The sequence below is a fragment of the Hypanus sabinus genome, chromosome 4 (assembly GCF_030144855.1).
Source record: "Hypanus sabinus isolate sHypSab1 chromosome 4, sHypSab1.hap1, whole genome shotgun sequence".
NCBI classification, from domain to species: domain Eukaryota; kingdom Metazoa; phylum Chordata; class Chondrichthyes; order Myliobatiformes; family Dasyatidae; genus Hypanus; species Hypanus sabinus.
In genome coordinates, this window is record NC_082709.1 from 190,777,133 (window position 1) to 190,800,644 (window position 23,512).

Consider the following 23,512-nt stretch of genomic DNA (forward strand, 5'->3'; position numbering starts at 1 on the left):
TTGTGGTAAAGAAAGCAAATGCAATGTTGGAATTTATTTCAAGGGGAATAGACTGTATAAGCAAAGAAATAATGCTGAGGCTTTATAAAACACTAGTCAGGCCACACCTGGAGTATTGTCAATAGCTTTGGGCCTGGTATCTGAGAAAAGATAAGTTGTCATTGGAGAGAGTCCAGAGGAGGTTCACGAGGATGATTCTGTGAATGAAGGGGTTAACATATGTGGAGCGTTTGGCAGCTTTGGGTCTGTACTCAATGGAATTTCGAAGAATGCGTGAGGATCTCATTGAAAGCTACTGAATATTGAAATAACTTGATAGGGTGATGTGGAGAGGATGTTTCCTTTAGTGACGGTATACAGAACTGTAGGGCCTAGCCTCAAAATAGAGGGGTGACCTTTTAGAACAGAGGTAAGGAGGAATACTTCTAGCAAGAGGATAGTGAATCTGTGGAACGCTCTGCCACAGACTGTGGTGGAGGATAAGTCCATGTGCGCATTTAAGGCAGAGGTTAGTTGTTTCCTAATCAGTCAGGCCATCAAAGGATACAATGAGAAGGCAGGTATAAGGGGTTGAGTGGGATCCAGGATCAGCCATGATGGAATGGAAGTGCAGACTCAATGGGCTGAATGGCCTAATTCTGCTCCTATGTCCTATGGTTTTATGGTCTTAGTAGCTAGTCATTAACTAAACAATAAAATCTTTAATGTATACTCAAAATGTTAAGACGCTACTTACAATTTCCAGTAACCAGCATTACTGTATCTCAGCTTCTCTCCCAAATTAACCAAACTCTTTTCATCTCTTAATTCCAGCACTCCATACAGGGTCATCACCTTGCCTGGTGCGCAATTATCAGGTAAGCTATTGTAGAAAATAGAACACTACAGCACAGTACAGACCATTCAGCCCATGATGTTGTGCCAGACTTCTAACCCATTTCCAGATCACTCTAACCCTTCCCTCCCTCATTACCTATTTTTCCATCATCTATGTGTCTAAGTCTTTTAAATGTTCCTAATATATCTGGCTCTACCACAACCCCAGGCAGAATATTCCACACACCCACCACTCTGTGAAAAACTTACCTCCGACATCATCTTCAATCACCTTAAAATTATGTCCTCTTATTAGCCAGTCTACCTGAGGAAACAAAACGCTTGCTGTCCACTTGATCTATGCCTCTTATACACTATCAAGTCATCTCTCATCCTTTATTCCAAAGAGAAAAGCCTAGCTTGCTCAACTTTTCCTCATCAGATATACACTTTAATCCAGGGAGCATCCTCAAGTCTCCTTTGCACCCTCTCTAAAGCTCCCACATCCCTCTTATAATGAGGTGTCTAGAACTGAACACAGTACCCCATGTGGATGAACCAGAGTTTTATACGGCCGCAACATTACCTTGCTGCTCTTGAATTCAGTCCCCAAAAAATGAAGGCCTACACACAATAACCTTCTTAATCACCTTATGAACATTTGTGGCAACTTTGTGGGATCCATAGACGTGAACCCCAAAATCCTTCTGTTCTTCCACACTGCTAACAAATCTGCCATTAATCCAGTACTCTGCCTTCAAGTTCAACCTTTCAAAGTGAATCTTTTTGGGAATGAATACCATCTACCACTTCTGAGCCCAACTCTGCATCCTATCAAAGTCCTGTTGTAACTATAACAACTTTCTATACTATCTACATCACCACCAATTTCCACACCCACTCTATCAAGGCCTTTCACCATTTGATAGGTTTCATTTAGATTACCCCTCATTCTTCTGAATTTCCTTGAATACAGGCCCAGAGCCATAAAACACTCTTCATATGACAAGCTGTTTAATCCTGGAATCATTTTCATGAACAACCTTTGATCCTCTCCAGTTTCAGCACAATCTTTCTAAAATATGGGGCCCAAAACTGCTCACAACTACAAATGTGGCCTCAATAATGCTTTATAAAGTCTCAACATTACATCCTTGCTTTTATATTCCAGTCCTCTTGAAATGAATGCTATATTGCATTTGCCTTCCTCACCACAGATCCAACCTGCAAATTAACCTTTAGGGAATGCTGCACAAGGACTCTCAAGTCCCTTTGTGCCTCAGAGTTTTGAATTTTCTCTCCATTTAGAAAATAGTCATCCCTTCCATTTCTTTTAGCAAAGTGTACGATCATATCCTTCATGACTGTGTATTCAATCTGCCACTGCATTGCCCATTCTTCTAATCTGTCTAAGCCCTTCTGTAGGCTGTCTACTTCCTTAAAACCTCCTGTCCCTCCATTTAGCTTCATATCATCTGCAAACTTTGCAACAAAGCCATCAATTCCAGCATCAAATCATTGACATATAATGCAAAAAAGAATTGGTCACCAACAGAGAACCCTGTAGAACATCACTAGTCACTGACAGCCAGCCAGAAAAGACTCCCTTTATTCTCTTTCTACCTCCTGTCAGTCAGTCACTGCTTTATCCATACTAGAATCTTTCCTGTAATACCATGGGTTTATAGCTTGTTAAGCAGCCTCATGTGTGGCACCTTGTTAAAGCCTTCTGAAAATCCAAGTACACAACATCAACCAATTCTCCTTTCTCTATCCTGCTTGTTATTTTTTCAAAGAATTCCAACAGATTTGTCGGGCAAGATTTTCCCTTGAGGAAACTATGCTAACTATGACCCATTTATGATGTGGATCCAAGTGCCCTGAAACCACGTCCTTAACAATTGACTCCAACATCTTCCCAGCAATTGAGGTTAGACTAACTGGCCCATAATTTCCTTTCTTCTGCCTCTCTCCCTCCTTAAAGAGTAGAGTAACATTTGCAATTTTCCATTCTTCCAGAACTATTCCAGAATCTAGTGATTCTTGAAAGATCATTACTAATGCCTTTTCAGCCACCTCTTTTACAACTCTGGGGTATAAAGCATCTGAACTAGGTGACTTACCTACCTTCAAACCTTTTAGTTTCACATGAACCTTCTCCCTAGTAAAAGTAACTTCACATTCTTCATGACCCCTGACACCTGGAACTTACACCAAATTGCTAGCGTCTTCCACAGTGGAGAATACTTATTCAGTTCATCTGCCATTTCATTGTCCCCCATTACTACCTCTCCAGCATTGTTTTCCAGTAATCCAATATCTACTCTCACCACTCTTTTACACTTTATGTATCTGAAGAAACTTCTGGTATCCTCTTTAATATTATTGGCTAGCATATTCCATCTTTACCTTATTAATGGCTTTTTAGCTGCCTTCCATTGGCTTTTAAAAGCTTCCCAATCCTCTAAATTTCCACTAATTTTTGCTCTATTATATACCTTCTCTTTGGCTTTTATGTTGGCTTTGACTTCCCTTGTTTGCCATGGTTGTGTCATCTTGCATTTAGAATGTGAAAATCCTGTGCCTTCCAAATTACATTCAGAAATTCCAGCCATTGCTGCTTTGCTGTCATCCTTCCGGTATTTTTTTCCAATCAATTCTGGCCATCTCCTCTTTCATGCCTCTGTAACACCCTTTAGTCCATTGTAATTCTGATACATCTGACTTTAGCTCCTCCTTCTCATATTGCAGGGTGAATTTCTATCATATTATGATCATATCAGATCAGGGACCCATCAATCGTTTTACCCTTGCATTTCCTTGGGTCTTTTTCACAATTCAACACCTTCCAACCCTTTGTCTCTTCTTTCTTATACTTTGATTTCATTTTTTACCAACAGAGCAACACCACCCTCCTGCCTTCCTGCCAGTCCTTTTGATGCAGTGCGTATCCCTGGACTTGAAGCTCCCAGCTATAATAATCTTTCAGCCATGATTTAACATCATACATGCCATTCTGTAACTGTGCTACCAGTTCATCTACCTTATTTTGTACTCTGCACGCATTTAAACATAACACCTTAAGTCCTCTATTTACCATTTTTGATTTTGTCTGCCTTTTACATTGCCATTTCATTCAGTTGTCTGCAATTTTGCCCATCATCAGCCTCTCCTTGCTAGGAGCCTCAATACGCATTGCCTCTGTTTGTAAACCAACTACCTCGTCTTCAACAATATCACTCCAGTTCCCATCCCCCTGCCAAATTAGTTTAAACCCATCTGAACAACTCTAGCCAACCTGCCCACAAGGATATTGGTCCCCTGTGGGTTCAGGTGTAACCCATCCTTTTCATACAGGTCATACCTTCCCCAGAGAAGACCCAAGGAAGTTGTGGTCACTGTCTCCTAAGAAGTTCACCTATTGAGAGATCTGTCACCAGACCAGTTTGATTGCCTAGTACCACATCTGGTATGGCCTCACTTCTAGTCAGCCTGACTACATATTGCGTCAGAAGACCATAAGAATGAGGAGCAGAATCTGGCCATTCAGTCCATCGAGTCTGCTCTGCCTTTTCATCATGGCTGATCCATTTACCTCTCAACCCCATTCTCCTGCCTTCTCTCCTTAACCTTTCACACATTGACTGATCAAGAACCTTTCAACCTCCACTTCAAAAACAGAGTGTCCTGGCCTCCACAGATGTCTGTGGCGATGAAATTCACAGATTCATCACCATCTGGCTAAAGAAATTCCTCCTCACCTATGTTCTAAATGGACGTCCTTTATTTTGAGGCGGTGCCTTCTGATCCTAGACAACCCCACTACACAAAACATCCTCTTCACATCCGCTCTATCTAGGCATTTCAACATTCAATAGGTTTCAATAAGATCGCCCTGCATTCCTCTCAATTCCAGTGAGTACAGGTCAAGAGCCTTCAAAAGGCCATAAGACCATAAAACACAGGAGAAGAATTGGGCCAATTGGCCCCTCGAGTCTGCTCCACCATTTGATCATTGCTAATCCTTTTATCCCCTTTGTCAGCCCCCTCCCCAGCCAATCAAGAACCTATCAATCTCCATCTTAAATACACCAACAACCTGGCCTCCACAACAGCCTATGGTAACAAATTCCAGAAATTCAACACCCTCTGGGTGAAGAAATACAAACGTTTGTATTTCCGCATCGCTGGTTTAAATGGTCGCCCGTCCATCCTGAGGTTGTACCCTTTTGTCCTAGACTCCCTGCCACAGAAAGAATCCTTTTCACATTTACTCTATCTAGGCCTTTTAACATTCAAAAGGTTTCAATGAGATTCCCCCCTCAGCCTTCTGAATTCAGCCAGTACAGACCCAGAGCTATCAGATAATCCTCGTATAACTGTTTCATTCCTGGAATCCTAGTGAACCTCGGCTGAACTCTCTCCAATGCCAGCACATTTTTTTCTAAGATAAGGAGCCCAAAACAGTTCACAATACCCAGTGAGGTCCTGCCATTGCCTCATAAAGTCACAGCATCACATCCCTGCTCTTATATCCTAGACCTCCTGAAATGAATGCTAATATTGCATTTGTCAGACCCTGTGGAACACCACGAGTCACAGGTAGCCAACCAGAAAAGGATCCTTTTATTTCACTTGCTGCCTCCTACCAATCAGCCAATGCTCTAACCATACTAGTAGCTGTCCTGTAATACCATGGACTTTTAACTTGGTAAGTAGCCTCATGTGTGGCACCTTGTCAAAGGCCTTCTGAAAGTCCAAATGTACAACATCCACTGCATCCCCTTTATCTATCCTACTTGTAATCTCCTCAAAGAAACATAGAAAGCCTACAGCACAATACAGGCCCTTCAGACCACAAAGCTGTGCCGCACATGTCCTTACCTTAGAATTTATCTAGGGTTACCTATAGCCTTCTATTTTTCTAAGCTCCATATACCTATCCAGGAGTCTCTTAAATGACCCTATTGTATCTACCTTCACTGTTGCGGGAAGTCCATTCCATGCATTCACGCTCGTTGCATAAAAAAGACTTACCCCTGACACCTCCTCTTTACCAACTTCCAAGCACCTTAAACCTGTGTCCTCTCATGCTAGCCATTTCAGCCCTGGTAAAAAGCCTCTGACTATCCACATGATCAATGCCTCTCATCATCTTATACACCTCTATCAGGCTACCTGTCATCCTCCGTCACTCCAAGGAGAAAAGACCGAGTTCACTCAACTTATTCTCATAAGGCATGCTCTCCAAACCAGGTAACATCCTTGTAAATTTCCTGTGCACCCTTTCTATGGTTTCCACGTCCTTCCTGTAGTGAGATGACCAGAACTGAGCACGGTACTCCAAGTGGAGTCTAACCAGGGTCCTATATAGCTGCAACATTACCTCTCGGCTCCTAAACTCAATCCCACAATTGATGAAGTCCTTCTTAATCACTGAGTCAACCTGTGCAGCAGCTTTGAGTGTCCTATGCACTTGGACCACAAGAACCCTCTGAAGTGGTAGAGGCAGGTTCGGTATTGTCATTTAAAGTAAAATTGGATAGGTATATGGACAGGAAAGGAATGGAGGGTTATGGACTGAGTGCGGGCCAGTGGGACTAGATGAGTGTAAGTGTCGGCACGGACTAGAAGGGCCGAGATGGCCTGTTACTGTGCAGTAATTGTTATATGGTTATATGGAAATGCTTTTACCCTTAGACTGGTTCCTTTGGTGAAATCTAAATCTTTCAGCTATTCTAGCCCTTTTGGGCTTGGTGATTTTGTAAAATTGAAGCAGTTTCATCAAATGTCTTACCTGCTGGCTTTCCTGGAGTTACTAAATTGCACCTATTAAGCTAATAACTGTGAAGATTTTCTTTACTTCATCCACATCATTAGCATTACAATACAGTCCAACCCTATCAATATGTGATTCCCAGACCTCATTAACACTTCAACTTTCACAATTAAGGCCATCATCATGTTATTTCCACTTTAGGTTTGCTTGTTGTACATCTCTGTGTACTGTGCACTGTTACTTACGTTTTCCTTTGCTAGCAGCCGCGGCTGTTTTCTCCATACCGGGTCACTCTTTTCTCTTGGTGTCTCTCTCCCTTCCTTTGAGTTCTATCATCTCATAACTGGCGGTGCAGTTGGGGATATTCGCTGACATTCGGGTTCATACTCATTGCTAATTTGTTGTGTCTGTACAACTACATAGAAACATAGGAAACCTACAGCACATACAGGCCTTTCGGCCCACAAAGTTGTGCCAAACATGTCCCTACCTAAGAAATTACTATGCTTATCATAGCGCTCTATTTTCCTAAGCCCCATGTACCTATACCAAAGTCTCTTAAAAGACCCTATGGTATCCACCTCCATCACTGTTGCTGGCAGCCCATTCCATGCACTCCCCACTCTCTGTGTAAAAAAACTTACCCCTGACATCTCCTCTGTACCTACTCCCCAGCACCTTAAACCTGTGTCCTCTTGTGGCAACCATTTCATCCCTGGGAAAAAGCCTCTGACTATCCACATGATCAATGCCTCTCATCATCTTATACATCTCTATCAGGTCACCTCTCATTCTCTATCGCTCCAAGGAGAAAAGGCCAAGTTCACTCAATCTATTTTCATAAGGCATGCTCCCAACCCAGGCAACATCCTTGTAAATCTCCTCTGCACCCTTTCTATGACTTCCACATCTTTCCTGTAGTGAGGCGACCAGAACTGAGCACAGTACTCCAAGTGGGGTCTGACCAGGGTCCTATATAGCTGCAACATTACCTCTCAGCTCCTGAATTCAATTCCACCATTGATGAGACCAATACACCATACGCCTTCTTAGCCACTGAGTCAACCTGTGCAGCTGCTTTAAGTGTCCTATGGATTCAGATCCCAAAATCCCTCTGATCCTCCATACTGCCAACAGTCTTACCATTAATACTATATTCTGACATCATATTGGACCTACCAAAATGAGCCACTTCACACTAATCTGGGTTGAACTCCATCTGCCACTTCTCAGCCCAGTTTTGCACCCTATCAATGTCCCGCTGTAACCTCTGACAGCCCTCCACATATCAAATAAATGAAGGCACACACAGAGGTGAAGTTAACTTGTTTATTTAGTTTGCACAGAGAACAACAAATCAATGTAAGTTATCAGTCAATAACTAGTGCTAATAGGAGTAATTGCACTAAAAGAAATAAATCCATACACTACAATTACTATCATATGCTTAGGGGCGAGTGGAATCCTTCATGGGTGTTAAGGGAATCTGAGGCAGGACACACAGCACAGGCAAGTGCTTGGAACTAGAACCAATCTTAGAAGTACATAAGTCTCACCTACAAGGAGAACATCTGCAGCAATTTCCTGGATCACGTGTTCATGTCTCCCAGCAGCTTCTTCCTGACAGGCCAATGCCATATGTAACCGATCCAATGATGCTAGTATTTTGTGGAGTAAATGTTCTTGCTGTCCAGCTGACTCTCCTTAGCTAATCAATGCCATATGTTTTTGATCAAACCTTTTCGGGGCCATGATGGCAGAGTCTTGCAGTAACAAGACTTTCAGGCAAATTAACCCAGCTGCAAAGTAAACTTGTGACACAAAGATAGAAAGTAACAACGAGGATTTATTTGAAGAACATTACAGAGGAATAGCAAATAACTTAGAGTATACTTCCTCAAGAGGGCTAGAGTACACAGACTATTAGTTCACTCAGGATCCAAATTAAAGACTCAACGATGAACAGTGGTCATGATAAACTTAAATAGTGCATATAGTATGGAAACCCTGGGCATAATAAAATCAAAACTCAATAAATTGTAAAAAGGATGGACAAGGAACCTATATTCAAAAAACAAGAGGCACTAAAAGCACAAGGAGATATTACCAGTTAAACCAGTCACTTAAGAAGTTCTAGTTTAAACAAATCATTGATGTTCAGGTGTGTCGGAGCACCAAGGCCTGACACTTTCCAGAGCCATGATATCCTTCCCTTCTGTAGCTGTGAAACTATCCCTGATTAGCAATGCTACTCCCCCACCTATTTTACCTCTGTATCTGTTCCCTTTAAAACATCTAAACCCCAGAACACTGAGCAACCGTTATTTACAGTGTATAACTATACACGTTTCCTAATTGTTGGCTTTGAGTGTTTTTCAGTGTGGATATGTTACTCATTGTAAGCTTTACTCATTGGTTCCCAGCTTGAGTAGGTTACTCTGTCTGATTCACCAGAATTGTTGCCCGGATTGTAGTACTGGGAGAGTTTGGAAAGGCTGGGCTTACTTTCCCTGGAGCGAAAGGAGTTGAGGGTGACCTGATAGGCATGTAAAGGATTATGAGAGATATGCAAAGGGCAAGCACAATGTGTTCCCATGATAGGGATATCAAAGTCAAGAGGTCATGAGTTTAGGGTGAGAGGGAACCTAAGAAGTAAATTTGGTACATAGACAGTAGTTGATATCTGGAATTTGCTGCTAATGGAGATTGTGGAATCAGATACAATGATTGCATTTAAGAGCCATTTACTCAGACACTTAAAAGGGCAGGCAAAGCAGAATAGGTGCTAATGCACACATGGGATTAATATAGATGAGCAATGGCCAGCATGGAAGTGATGGGTTGAAGGCCCATTTCTGTGCTGTATCACACTATGGTTACACATTATTCTGCTTTGTCTTCATTAACATTGAGCTTCTGGAGAGCTACGTTCATCCAAAAGAGTGAAAAGATCTCCATCTTGGTATATTGTGGGGGTGTGGATTGGAGAAAGTGACTAGAGGTGTCACCAGGGAAGGAGATATGGATAATTAGGGAAAGCATATTGTGAGGATTAGAAGTGGGGTTGAATAAGAGTGGGAGATAGGAGGAACCAACGGAGAGTCCATATACTCTGAATATCATGAATAGGGAAGTGGTGTTTGGGGAAATAGCAATTTAGCAATTCATCCTAATTAGCTGTGAGAATCAGTGTTTTTCACTTTTCTCATCTTAATCCAGAGAAAGATGAAGTTTTCCAGAGTGTTCTGGCTCAGGTTGCAGAACAATTCTCCAGGTAAGTCCCATGTTGTTAAGTCATTGTATTACTCCTGCTAACTTACACATGAGACTCATTCATTAAATACTTTCTCTCTCAATCAGGGCTTTCAAGATTACAGAACTGAAATCCGAAGTTACCAATCGATTGGCCATTCTGGAGAAGAGAGTGGAGTGTACGTGTGTTGTGATGAATACAGAACAAAGTGTGTTACATGAAATACCCAGCACAGAAAGCAAGGGAAAATGAGTGTGAGTGAGTGTGTGTGAGCATGTGTGAGACTGTGTGAGTGTGTGTGTGAGAGAGTGAATGTGTGTGCAGGTGTGAGTGTGTGTGAGTGTATAATTGTGTGAGCGAGTGAGTTAATGAGTATGTGTGAGTGTGTGTGTGTGACACTGTGAGAGTGTGTGAGTAACTGTGTGAGTGAGTGTGTGTGTGAATGACTGTATGTGAGTGAGTGTATGTGTGAGTGTGTGTGTGTGACACTGTGAGAGTGTGTGAGTAACTGTGTGAGTGAGTGTGTGTGTGAATGACTGTATGTGAGTGAGTGTATGTGTGAGTGTGTGTGTGTGACACTGTGAGAGTGTGTGAGTAACTGTGTGAGTGAGTGTGTGTGTGAATGACTGTATGTGAGTGAGTGTATGTGTGAGTGTGTGAGTAAGTGAGTGTTTGCATGAATGTGTGTGAGTGACTGTGTGAGTGAATGTGTAAGTGATTGTGTGAATGTATGTGTGTGAGTGAGTATGTGAGTGTGTACATGAGTGTGAGTGACTGTGTTAGTCAGTGTGTGTGGTAGTGTGTGTGTGAGTGAGAGTGAATGTGTGAGTGAGTGAATATGTGTGTGTGAGTGAGCAAGTGAGAGTGCGTATGAGTTTGTGAGTAAGTGTGTGTGAGTATATGTGTGAGTGACTGTGTGATAAATGTGTGTGTGTAAGTGAATGTGTGTGTGAATGAATGTGTGTGAGTGTGTGTGGGTGATTGCGTGAGTGAGTCTGTGAGTGAGTATATGTGTGAGTGAGTGAGTGAGTTTGTGAGTGTGTCAGTGTGATTGTGTGAGTGTGTATGTGAGTGTGTGGGTAAGTGTGTGTGTGTGAGTAACTGTGAGTGAGTGTGTGTGGTAGTGTGTGCAAGATTGTGAGTGAGTGTGTGGTGTGTGTGTGAGTGTGCTTGAGTGAGTGACTATATGTGTGAGTAAGTGTGTGTGAGTGAGTTTCTGAGTGTGTCAGTGTGATTGTATGAGTGTGTGAATTTGTAATTAAGTGAGTGTGTGTGTGTTTGAGAGTGAGTTTGTGAGTGTGTCAGTGTGATTGTATGAGTGTGTGAATTTGTAATTAAGTGTGTGTGTTTGAGAGTGTGAGTGTGTGTGAGTAAGTGTGAGTGAATGTGTGAGTGAGTATGTGTGTGAGTGAGTGAGTGTGTGAGTGAGTGTTCATGTGTGTGTGTGTAAGGAAGGGGCTGACAGGAAAGAAGGGGTGCTAAAGAGTGTGAGAGGTAGATAGAGATGGAAAAAAGAGATAGAAAAGGTGAGAAGGGAGAGAGAGAGAAAGAGAAAGGCAGCTGCTCAGACAGAGACAGGAGAGCTCACAAAGCAAGGAGAGAAACTAGAAACGCAGTCTATTACTGGGACAACACACTCAAAATGCTGGTGGAACACAGCAGGCCAGGCAGCATCTATAAGGAGAAGCACTGTTGACGTTTCGGGCCGAGACCCTTCGTCAGGACGACAGTCAGGACCCAGTGCTTCTCCCTATAGATGCTGCCTGGCCTGCTGTGTTCCACCAGCATTTTGTGTGTGTTGTTTGAATTTCCAGCATCTGCAGATTTCCTCGTGTTTGCTATTACAATAGACAATAGACAATAGGTGCAGAAGTAGACCATTCGACCCCTTGAGTCTGCACCGCCATTCTGAGATCATGGCTGATCATTCACTATCAATACCCAGTCCCTGCCTTGTCCCCATATCCCTTGATTCCCCTATCCATCAGATATCTATCCAGCTCCTTCTTGAAAGCATCCAGAGAATTGGCCTCCACCGTCTTCCGAGGCAGTGCATTCCACACCTCCACAACTCTCTGGGAGAAGAAGCTCTTCCTCAACTCTGTTTTAAATAACTGACCTCTTATTCTCAATCCTTGCCCTCTGGTACTGGACTCTCCCAACATCTGGAACATATTTCCTGCCTCAATCCTATCAAATCCTTTAATTATCTTAAACGTTTCAATCAGATCCCCTCTCAATCTCCTCAATTCCAGCGTGTACAAGCCCAATCTCTCCAATCTCTCTGCGTAAGACAGCCCTGCCATCCCAGGAATCAATCTAGTGAATCTACGCTGCACTTCCTCAATTACTGGGATGTTCACTGTTTTGTGAAGACTGTTGGGACACTGGGCAATATTGGTCTCTCTAAACAATGTACAGGAGTTATCTACAGAGTGGACTTTCATGCAGCTTTACCAAAACTAACTAGAATTTAGAAGAATGAGAGGTGGTTGTATTGAAAGACAAAGCTTTTGAGTGATGGAGTTATAGAGAAGTACTGCACAGAAACAGGCCCTTTGGCCCATCTAGTTCATGCTGAAACTATCTAAACTGCTTACTCACGTTGACCTACACCAGGACCATAGCCCTCCATACCCTGACCATCCATGTACCTATCCAGATTTCTCTAAAGATTTGAAAATCAAACTTGCATGCACCACTTGTACTGGCAACTTATTCCATACTCTCACAACCCACTGAGTGAAGAACTTTACACTCATGTTTCCCTTAAACATCTCACCTTTCCTCCTTAACCTATGACCTCTGGTTTAGTTCTACCCAACCTCAGTGGGAAAAGCCTGCTTGTATTTACCTTATCAACACCCTTCATAATTTTGTATACTTCTATCAAATCTTTCCTTATAATTCAGGTCCTCCAGACCCAGCAACATCCTTGCAAATTTATTCTGCACTTTTTCAACCTTGTTTACATCTTGCCCACAATACTCCAAATTAGGCCTCACAAATGTCTTAAACAACTTCAACATTACATCCCATCTACTGCACTCAAAACATTGATTTATGAAAGCCAGCGTGCCAAAAGCTTTCTTTTCGACTCAATCTACCTATGATGCCACTTTCAATGAATTATGGACCTGTTGTGGTGAACTACATATACCTGTCTGGACACACCCCCCTGCTGACTGCTCCTGTGGCTCCTCCCACTGACCATGGCTCCTCCCACTGACCCCGGTATAAAGGCGATTGGAGACACAGCCCCGGCCTCAGTCTCCAGGATGTAGTGTGGTGGTCACTTGCTGCTTGTTCTTTCTTCCAGCCAATAAAAGCCTATACCTCGCCTCATGTCTCCGAGAGTTATTGATGGTGCATCACCTGTATCCCCAGGTCCCTTTGTTCCACCACACTCCTCAGTGCCCTGTAGTTCACTGTGTAAGGCCTACTCTGGTTGGTCCTACCGAAGTGCAAAACCTCACATTGTCTACATTAAGTTCCATCTTCCATTTTTCAACTCATTTTTCTAGCTGTTGCAGATCTCCCTGCAAGCCATGATAGCCTTCCTCACCGTCCACTACACACCCAGTTTTGGTGTCATCCACAAATTTGCTGATCCAGTTAACAACATTATCATCCAGATCATTGATATAGATGACAAACAACAAAGGATCCCCAGCACTGATTCGTGTGGCACACCACTAGTCACAGGCTCCAGTCAAAGAGGCAATCTTCCACTATCACTCTCTGGCTTCTCCCACAAAACCAATTTCTAATGGAATTTACTGCCTCATACCAAATGCCAGGCAACTGATCCTTCTTGACTAGCCTCCCAAGAGGGACCATGTCAATTACCATACTAAAGTTCATGTACACAACATCCACAACTTTGATTTCATCTACTTTCTGATTATTTCCTCAAAATCTCCTTATATTTGGAAAGACATGACCTATTACGCATGAAGCCATGCTGGCTGTCCTTAATAGTGATAGGGAGTTCAGGAAGTTAGCTAAATTAAAGTGCAGGAACTCCAGGATTGTGATCTCAGGATTGCTTATCGTGTCATGTTCTCATGAATCCAGAACTAGGAAGATCGAGTGGGATTGAGTTTAAGAGCCGAGAGGTAATGTTACAACTATATAAGACACTGCTCAGATCCCACTTGGAGTATTGTGCTCAGTTCTGGTCACCTCACTACAGGAAGGACGTGGAAACTATAGAAAGGGTGCAGAGGATATTTACGAGGATGTTCCCTGGATTGGAGAGCAAGCCTTGTGAGAATAGGTTGAGTGAACTCGGCCTTTTCTCCTTGGAGCGACAGAGGATGAGAGGTGACCTGATAGAGGTGTATAAGGTGCTGAGAGGCATTGATTGTGTGGATAGTCAGAGGCTTTTTCCCAGGGCTGAAATGGCTAACACTAGAGGGCACAGTTTTAAGGTGCTTGAAAGTAGGTACAGAGGAGATGTCAGGGGTAAGTTTTTTACACAGGGTGGTGAATGCATGGAATGTGCTGCTGGCGATGGTGGTGGAGGCATATATGATAGTGTCTTTTAAGAGACTCACAAATAGGTACATGGAGCTTGGAAAAATAGAGGGCTAAGGGTAACCCTAGGTAATTCCTAAAGTAAGTACATGTTCGGCACAGCAATGTGGGTCGAAGGGCCTGTATTGTGCTGTAGGTTTTCTATGTTTCTATGTTTAGAACATATAGAACATAGAATAGTACAACACATTAGAGGCCCTTTGGCCCACAATGTCATGCCGATCCTCAAACCCTACCTCCCATATAACCCCCCACCTTAAATTCCTCCATATACCTGTCTAGTAGTCTCTTAAACTTCACTAGTGTATCTGCCTCCACCACTGACTCAGGCAGTGCATTCCACACACCAACCACTCTCTGAGTGAAAAACCTTCCTCTAATATCCCCCTTCAAATTCCCTCCTCTTACCTTAAAGCCATGTCCTCTTGTACTGAGCAGTGGTGCCCTGCGGAAGAGGTGCTGGCTGTCCACTCTGTCTATTCCTCTTAATATCTTGTACACCTCTATCATGTCTCCTCTCTTCCTCCTTCTCTCCAAAGAGTAAAGCCCTAGCTCCCTTAATCTCTGATCATAATCCATACTCTCTAAATCAGGCAGCATCCTGGTAAATCTCCTCTGTACCCTTTCCAATGCTTCCACATCCTTCCTATAGTGAGGTGACCAGAACTGGACACAGTACTCCAAGTGTGGCCGACTGGAGTTTTATAGAGCTGCATCATTACATCGCGTCTCTTAAACTCTATCCCTCTACTTATGAAAGCTAACACCCCATAAGCTTTCTTAACTACCCTATCTACCTGTGAGGCAACTTTCAGGGATCTGTGGACATGTATAATTTCTATTATACAGTTTAATATTTGGCCTAGCAATTGTTGTAGGAGGGAAGGCATAAGATCTTTGGATCATTGGGCTCTCTTCCAGAGAAGAAGACATAGAAACATAGAAAACCTATTTCACAATACAGGCCCTTCGGCCCACAAGGCTGTGTTGAACATGTCCCTGCCTTAGAACTACCTGGGCTTTACCCACAGCCCTCTATCTTTCTAAGCTCCATGTAGCCATCTAGAAGTCTCTTAAAAGACCCTATCATTTCCGCCTCCACCACTGCTGCTGGCAGCCCATTCCATGCACTCACCACTCTCTGTGTAAAAAACTTACCCCAATATCTCCCCTGTACCTACCTCCAAGTAGCTTAAAACTATGCCCTCTTGTGCCAGCCATTTCAGCCCTGGGGTAAAACCTCTGACTATCCACACGATCAACGCCTCTCATCATCTTATACACCTCTATCAGGTCACCTCTCATCCTCTGTCACTCCAAGGAGAAAAGGCCGAGTTCACTCAACCTTACATGTAAGGCATGCTCCCCAATCCAGGCAACATCCTTGTAAATCTCCTCTGCACCCTTTCTGTGGTTTCCTGTACAGAATGATGGGACCTGTACAGAAGGGACAGTTTGCACCTGAATTGGAGGGGACTAATATATTAGCAGGAAGGTCTGTTAATGCTGTATGGTGGGGTTAAACTAGATTTGCAGGGGGATGGGAACCAGAGTGGCAGAACAGTTAGTGGAGAAGTTGTGGAGGCAGATATCAGTGAGACCTCAGACAAAGTTAGGAATCAAAATAGTGGGGAAGTGTGAATGGGAGAACTTGCAGGATCTGTGTTACCACAGATTTTCATTCAACTTTCTGTTTTGTGGCAGTGGAAGGGCTGAAGGTCGTTGAAATCGAGAAATGTCGAAATGACATTCGAAAACTACGCGATGAAATAGCAAAAAGAAGTGACGGGTAAGAGTTCTCCATGTGTACTGTTGGAAATGTGTTTGACAGACAAGCAGATCTGTTACGTGACATGGATACAGGACAGGGTTTAGAAGCTGAGGTGAGGTTTTGGTTTGAGACGAGACTGGATTGGGGATATGAGTCTTGGCATCATGGCCTGGGATTGCAGGCTGAGGCTGTGCACTTACATTTGTGCTGACACTAAAGACTGGGACTGATCACTGTTGGAGCCGAATGCTGGTGTTTGTAGATGGGGGCTGAGGCAAAGGCCAGGGACTATATTAGATCCTGTTAGTCTGAGGTCAGGCCTAAGATTTAAGCTGCAGCTCAGAGGGGAGCACTTTAGAACCTATGGTCTGGACTGTAGCTGTCAATGACATCTGGAATTGAATTCTCATGTATTTGTCCTGGACATGACACCTGGGATGAAAGGGATAGATAAAAGGCAGGAAAGTTATTTCCACTTGTAGGTGAGACTAGAATGAGGGGACGTGGCTTCAAGATTCAGGGGAGTAGATTCAGGAAGGAGATGAGGATAAACTGCTTTTCCTAAAGAGTGGTGAATCTGTGGAATTCCCTGCCCAATGAAGCAGTGGAGGCTACCTCAGTAAATATATTTAAGATAAGGTTGGACAGATTTTTACATAGTAGGGGAATTAAGGGTTATGGGAAAAAGGCAGGTAGGTGGAGATGAGTCCATGGCCAGACCAGCCATGATCTTATTGAATGGTGGAGCAGGCTCGATGGGCCAGATGGCCTACTCCTGCTCCTATTTCTTATCTTCTTATGTTCTTATGTTGATTTAGATCCAGACTCTGACATAAAGATTAACATCTGCATACAGAATCATTCAGCATAAAAACAGGCCCTTCAGCCCAATTCATTCATACTAAACAAGGTACCTTATTAGTTAATCCCATTGACTGTACCGGGTTCATATCTCTCAAAACCTTTCCTATCCCCATAGCTGTCCAAATCGCTTTTAAACATTGTAATTGTACCTGTCTCTGCCACATTTTTCCACAGCCTGTTCCATGTACTCACCCACAAAACTTGCCCTTTAGGACCCCTTTAAATCTTTCTACTTTCACCTTAGCACACACAAAATGCCAGAGGAACTCAGCAGGACAAGCAGCATCTATGGAAAAGAGTAAACAGTTGGCATTTTAGGCTAAGACCCTTTGTGAGTCCATAAGACCATAAGACATAGGAACAGAATTCAGCTATTCAGCCCATTGGGCCTGCTTAGACATTCCATCATGGATCCCACTTAACCCCATACACCTGCCTTCTCGTCGTACCCTTTGAAGTCCAGACTGATCAGGAAGCACTCAACTTCCGTCTTAACTATACCCACAAACTTGGCCTCCACTGCAGTCTGTGGCAGAGCATTCCACAGATTAACTGCTCTCTGGCTAAAATCATTCTGCCTTAGCTAAATGGTCGCCCCTCAATTTTGATGAATCCTGATAATGTCTCAGCCTGAAATGTCAACTGTTTATTCTTTTCCATATATGCAGCCTGGTCTAAGGAGTTCCTCCAGCATTTTGTGCGTGTTGTTTTAGATTAAAAGTATCTGCTGATTTTCTCATGTTTGTGACACTCTCACCTTAGACCTATACCTTTAGACTCACTTACGCTGAAAATACCATGACCATCTCTAACCCAACTTTCTCTATGTCCTTCATGATTCTATGCCTATCATAACGTGACCCCTCAACCTCTTTTACTCCAAGGAAAACTGCCCCAGCCTGTCCAATCTGGTCCTCATATCTCAGTTCTCCAGTCCCAGTACCATCCTAGTAAAGCTTTTCTGTACTTGACATTTTGTTTTGGTTCCTGGGTTGGGATTTGACTGCAGACTGATGGTGAGGCTTGGAGTTATGGTCTAGGATTGTTTGATTTAGAGAATGAAGAGTAACTTCAGAGATGTATAAAATCATAAGACATGAGAGCAGAATTAGGCCATTCAGCTGTTCTCCACCATTCCAACAAGGTTGATCCCTGATCCCACTAAACCCCATACACCTGCCTTCTCACCATATCATTTGATGTCTTCACTGATCAGTAAATGATCAGCTTCCGCCTTAAATATACCCTCGGACTTGGTCTCTACTGAAGTCTGTGGCAGAGTACTCCACAGATTTACTATTCTCTGGCTAAAAAAATCCCTCCTTAACTCTGTTCCAAAAGGTCGCTCCTCAATTTTGAGGCTGTGCCCTCTAGTTTCTGATACCACCACCATAGGAAACATCCTCTTTCACTCTTTATACAACTGAAAAAAAAAAGCTTTTGGTATCTTGCTTTATATTATTAGCTAGTTTGCCTTAGAAATTACCTAGAGTTACCCATAGCCCTCTATTTTTCTGAGCTCCATGTACCTGTCCAGGAGTCTCTTAAAAGACCCTATCGTATCTGCCTTCACCACCATCACCGGCAGCCCATTCCATGCACTCGCCACTCTCTGCATAAAAAACCTACCCCAACATCTCCTCTGTACCTATAAAACTTACCCCAACAGTGCCTCTGTACTTCATATTTCATCTTTTCCCTTCTTATAGCTTTTTAGTTGCCTTTTGTTGGAACTTGTGTTCTCTTGTGGCAACCATTCCAGCCCTGGGAAAAAGCCTCTGACTATCCACACGATCAATGCCTTTCATCATCTCTATCAGGTCACCTCTCATCCTCTATTGCTCCAAGGAGAAAAGGCCGTGTTCACTCAACCTCTTCTCAAAAGGCATGCTCCCCAATCCAGGCAACATCCTTGTAATTCAATCAGGCTCGTAAGGCATGATCTGTCCTTGACAAAGCCATGCTGACTACTCCTAATCATATTATGCCTCTCCAAATGTTCATAAATCCTGCCTCTCAGGATCTTCTCCATCAACTTACCAACCACTGAAGTAAGACTCACTGGTCTATAATTTCCTGGGCTATCTCTACTCCCTTTCTTGAATAAAGGAACAATATCCGCAACCCTCCAATCCTCCAGAACCTCTCCTGTACCCATTGATGATGCAAAGATCATCGTCAGAGGCTCAGCAATCTCCTCCCTTGCCTCCCACAGTAGCCTGGGGTGTATCTCATCCAGTCCCAGCGACTTACCCAACTTGATGCTTTCCAAAACCTCCAGCTCATTCTCTTTCTTAATATCTACATGCTCAAGCTTTTCAGTTTGCTACAAGTCATCACTTAAATCACCAAGATCCGTTTCCATAGTGAATACTGAAGTAAAGTATTCATTAAGTACCTCTGCTGTTTCCTCTGGTTCCATATACATTTCCCATTGTCACGTCTTATCCTCTTGCTCTTCACATAAGTCTCTGTAATAGCCACAAAGTCATAGTTCCATGTATTGATCCACGATCTAAGTTCATCCCCCTTGTTTATGGTACTCCTTGCATTGAAATGGACACATCTCAAACCATCTGGTTGAATGTATCTTTGCTCTATCATCTGCCTATCCTTCGTCACAAACTTGCAACATGCTGTTAAGGTGCAAGACCTCTATCCCTCTTCTGCCCATGTCATTGGTACCAATATGTACCATGACCTCCAGCTGCCCACCTTCCCCTTCAAGAATATTCTGCAACTGCTCAGAGACATTCTGGACCCTAGCACCCAGAAGGCACCACACTATCCTGGAGTCTCTTTTGCTGCTGCAGAATCTCCTATCTGTCCCCCAAACTATTGTCCCCTTTGACTATTGCTCCACCTGTCTTCACCCTACCTTTCTGAAGGTGATGTATCTAAATGTGCATAGTATAAGAAATAAGGAAGACAATCTTGCTTTCCCTATTACAGATTGCCAGGTATGACGGCCATCACCAAATCGTGGCTAAAGGTTGGTTGTAGTTGAGAGCTGATTCCCCAAGGTTACACATTATATTGGAGGGATAAGAAGGTAGGTAGAGGGGGAAAATAGAGGACTGGGAAGTTTTTAAAAACCTACAGAGAGCAATTAAAAAATCATTAGAATGGAAAAGATAAAACATGAAAGCAAGCTAGCAAATAATATCAAAGTGGGTAGTAAAAGCTTTTTCAAGTATGTTAAAAATAAAAGGAAGATGACAGTGGATATAGGACCACTAGAAAATGAGGCAGGAGAAATAATAATGGGGAACAAGGAGATGGCTGTTGAACTAAATAAGTATTTTGTGTCAGTCTTCACTGTGGAAGACCCTAGCAGTATGCCTGATATTGTAGAGTGTGGAGGAAGAGAAGTGAGTGCAGTTACTGTTACAAGGGAGAAGGTGGTCAAAAAGTTGAAAGACCTAAAGGTACATAAGTCACTGGGACCAGAGAAACTGCACCCTAGGGTTCTGAAAGAGGTAGTGTTGGAGATTGTAGTGGCATTAGTAATGATCTTTCAAAAATCATTGGACTCTGGCATGGTGCCAGAGGACTGAAAAATTGCATATGTCACTCCAGTCTTTAAGAAAGGAGGAAGGCAGCAGAAAGGAAATTATAGACCAGTGAGCCTGACCTCAATGGTTGGGAAGATGTTAGGGTCAATTTTTAAGGATGAGGTGATGGAGTACTTGGTGACACAAGACAAGATAGGACAAAGTCAACATGGTTTCCTTCAGGGAAAATCCTGCCTGATGTACCTGTTGAAATTCTTTGAGGAGATTACAAGTAGGATAGATAAAGGGGATGCTGTGGATGTTGTATATTTGGACTTTCAGAAGGCCTTTGATAAGGTGCCACAGATGCGGCTGCTTCCCAAGTTAGGAGCCCATGGTATTACAGGGAAGTTACATGGTTAGGGCATTGGCTGATTGGTAGGAGGCAGCGAGTGGGAATAAAAGGATCCTTTTCTGGTTGGCTGCCAGTGACTAGTAGTATTCCACAGGGGTCGGTTTTGAGAACACTTCTTTTTAGGTATATAAAAGATTTGGGCGATGGAATAGATAGATTTTTTTGCCATGTTTGCAGATGATACGAAGATTGGAGGGGCAGGTAGTGTTGAGGAAACAGGTAGGATGCAGAAGGATTTAGACAGATTAGGAGAATGGGCAAGAACATGGCAAATGAAATGCAATGTTGGAAGATGCATGGTCTTGCGCTTTAGTAGTAGAAATAAATGTATGGACTATTTTCTAAACTGGGAGGAAATCCAGGAATCTGATATGCAGAGCGATTTGGGAGTCCTTGTACAGAACATCCTGAAGGTTAGCTTGCAGGTTGAGTCGGTGGTGAGGAAAGTAAATGCCATGTTAGCATTCATTTCAAGAGGTCTAGAATACAAGAGCAAGGATGTGATACTGAGGTTTTATAAGGTACTGGTGAGGCCTCACCTTGAGTATTGTGAACAGTTTTGGGCCCCTCATCTTAGAACAGATGTGCTGGCATTGGAGAGGGTCCGGAGGAGGTTCACAAGGATAATTCCAGGCACGAAAGGGTTTCAGATGAGGAAGGTTTGATGGCTCTGGGTCTGTACTTGCTGCAATTCAGAAGGATGAGGGGAGATCTCACCGAAACTTTTGAATGTTGTAAGTCCAAGACAGAGTAGATATGGAAAGGATATTTCCCATGGTGGGAGACCCTAGGACAAGAGGGCACAGCCTCAGGATAGAGGGGTGCCTTTCAAAACAGAGATGCAAAGAAATTTCTTTAGCCGTAGGGTGGTGAATTTGTGGAATTTGCTGCCACATGCAGCTGTGAAGGCCAGGTCATTGGGTGTATTTAAGGCAGAGATTGATAGGTTCTCGATTGGACATGGCATCAAAGGTTATGGGGAGAAGGCCAGGAACTGGGGCTGAAGAAGAGATGACAGAAAGGATCCGCTGAGATTGACTGGTGGAGCATACACGATGGGCCAGATGGCCTAATTCTGCTCTTATGTCGTATGGTCTTAAGGTCTTTTGAGGCTCAGAGCTGACCACAGTACTGTTGATCTGACTGCTGCTGCCATGCTCAGTAGGTCACCCCCTTCAGCAGTATCCTGTTGCTGAGGGAGTGACCACAGTGGACCCTGAACTGACTTCTTTCTCCCTTTACCTCTCTCTCGGTGTTCACCCATCTGCTCCCCAAATTCTGTACTCTGGATGTAACCACCTGCTCAAAAGTCATACCTATCAATTGTTCTGCCTCCCGAATAATCCTAAGTTCATCGAACTCCAGCCTCAGCTTCTTAACGCAGTCCTTCATGAGTTGGAGTAGGCTTCACTTCCTGCAGGTGTAGTCTTCAGGAAGGCCATCAGGTCCCATGAATTCCCACATCCGACAGGAGGAGCATTCCACTGCCATATCTGCCATCCTGCCTGCACTATACAATGGGCAACCAAGACCAAATCTTCTAACCTGTTTCTTTGGCCTCAGACTCTCTCATCAAAGCCTCTTGAGTCAAAGCCTGCCACTCCCACTCTCACTGCTGGACTAGTCCGAACAATGGCCACCCCGCTTGTCTCTTCTGTACTTTTATTTGCTTTGAAGTGCTCTGTTACCACTGCTGATTGGGCCTCTGGAATGTCTGAATGCCTGTAAAGTTCTCCTTTTATACCTTTGCCAATTTGCGAGTAACCTTCTCGCACTGCTCTGCTCCTGCCACTGATTGTGTTGCTAATTCACACCCTGACCAATCAAGAATCTATCAAACTCTGCCTTAAATATACATTCAGATTTGGCCTCCATAGCTGCCTGTGGCAACAAATTCCATAGAGTCACCACTCTCTAGCTAAAGAAATTGCCCTCATCTCTATTCTAAAGGGACGCCTCTCTATTCTAAGACTGTATCCTCTGGTCTTAGATTCTCCTACCATAGGAAAGAGCCTCTCCACATACAGTATCAAGGGCTTTCACTATTTGATAGGTTTCAATGAGGTCACCCCTCATTCTTCTGAATTCCAGCGAATACAGGCCCAGAACTATCAAATGCTCTTCATATGACAAGCTGTCAAATGACAAACTTGGAAAGTCATTTTTGTGGACTGCCTTTGAGCCCTCCCCAGTTTTAGTACATTCTTTCTAAGATAAGGGACCTAAAACTACTCACAATACTTCAAGTCAGGACTCACCAGAGCTTTATAAAGTCTCAACATTACATCCTTGCGTTTATATTCTAGCCCTCTTGAAATAAATGCTAGCATTGCATTTGCCTTCCTCACCACAGACTCAACCTGGAAATTAACCTTTAAGGAATCCTAGATAATGACTCCTAAGTCCCTTTGCACCTCTTTTTTTGTATTTTCTCTCCATTTAGGAAATAGTCAACCCATTCATTTCTTCTACCAAAGTGCATAACCATAAACTTCCCGACACTGTATTCCATTTACCACTACTTTGACCATTCTAATCCAAGTCCTTCTGTAGCCTCTCGGCTTCCTCAAAACTACCTACC

The 23,512-nt window shown here is 43.3% G+C and overlaps 1 protein-coding gene across 2 annotated transcripts in view; it reads left to right on the plus strand.

Annotated features, from left to right (window-relative positions):
- The window catches only part of pde9aa (phosphodiesterase 9aa), a 207,900-nt gene that overhangs the window by 108,134 nt on the left and 76,254 nt on the right, over positions 1-23,512 (plus strand). For both annotated transcript variants that reach the window (XM_059966237.1, XM_059966238.1), the window contains 4 exons: positions 814-857; positions 9,815-9,869; positions 9,956-10,026; positions 16,092-16,176. In XM_059966237.1, coding sequence (XP_059822220.1) covers positions 814-857; positions 9,815-9,869; positions 9,956-10,026; positions 16,092-16,176 — 255 coding nt within the window. The remainder of the gene's footprint in view (positions 1-813; positions 858-9,814; positions 9,870-9,955; positions 10,027-16,091; positions 16,177-23,512) is intronic.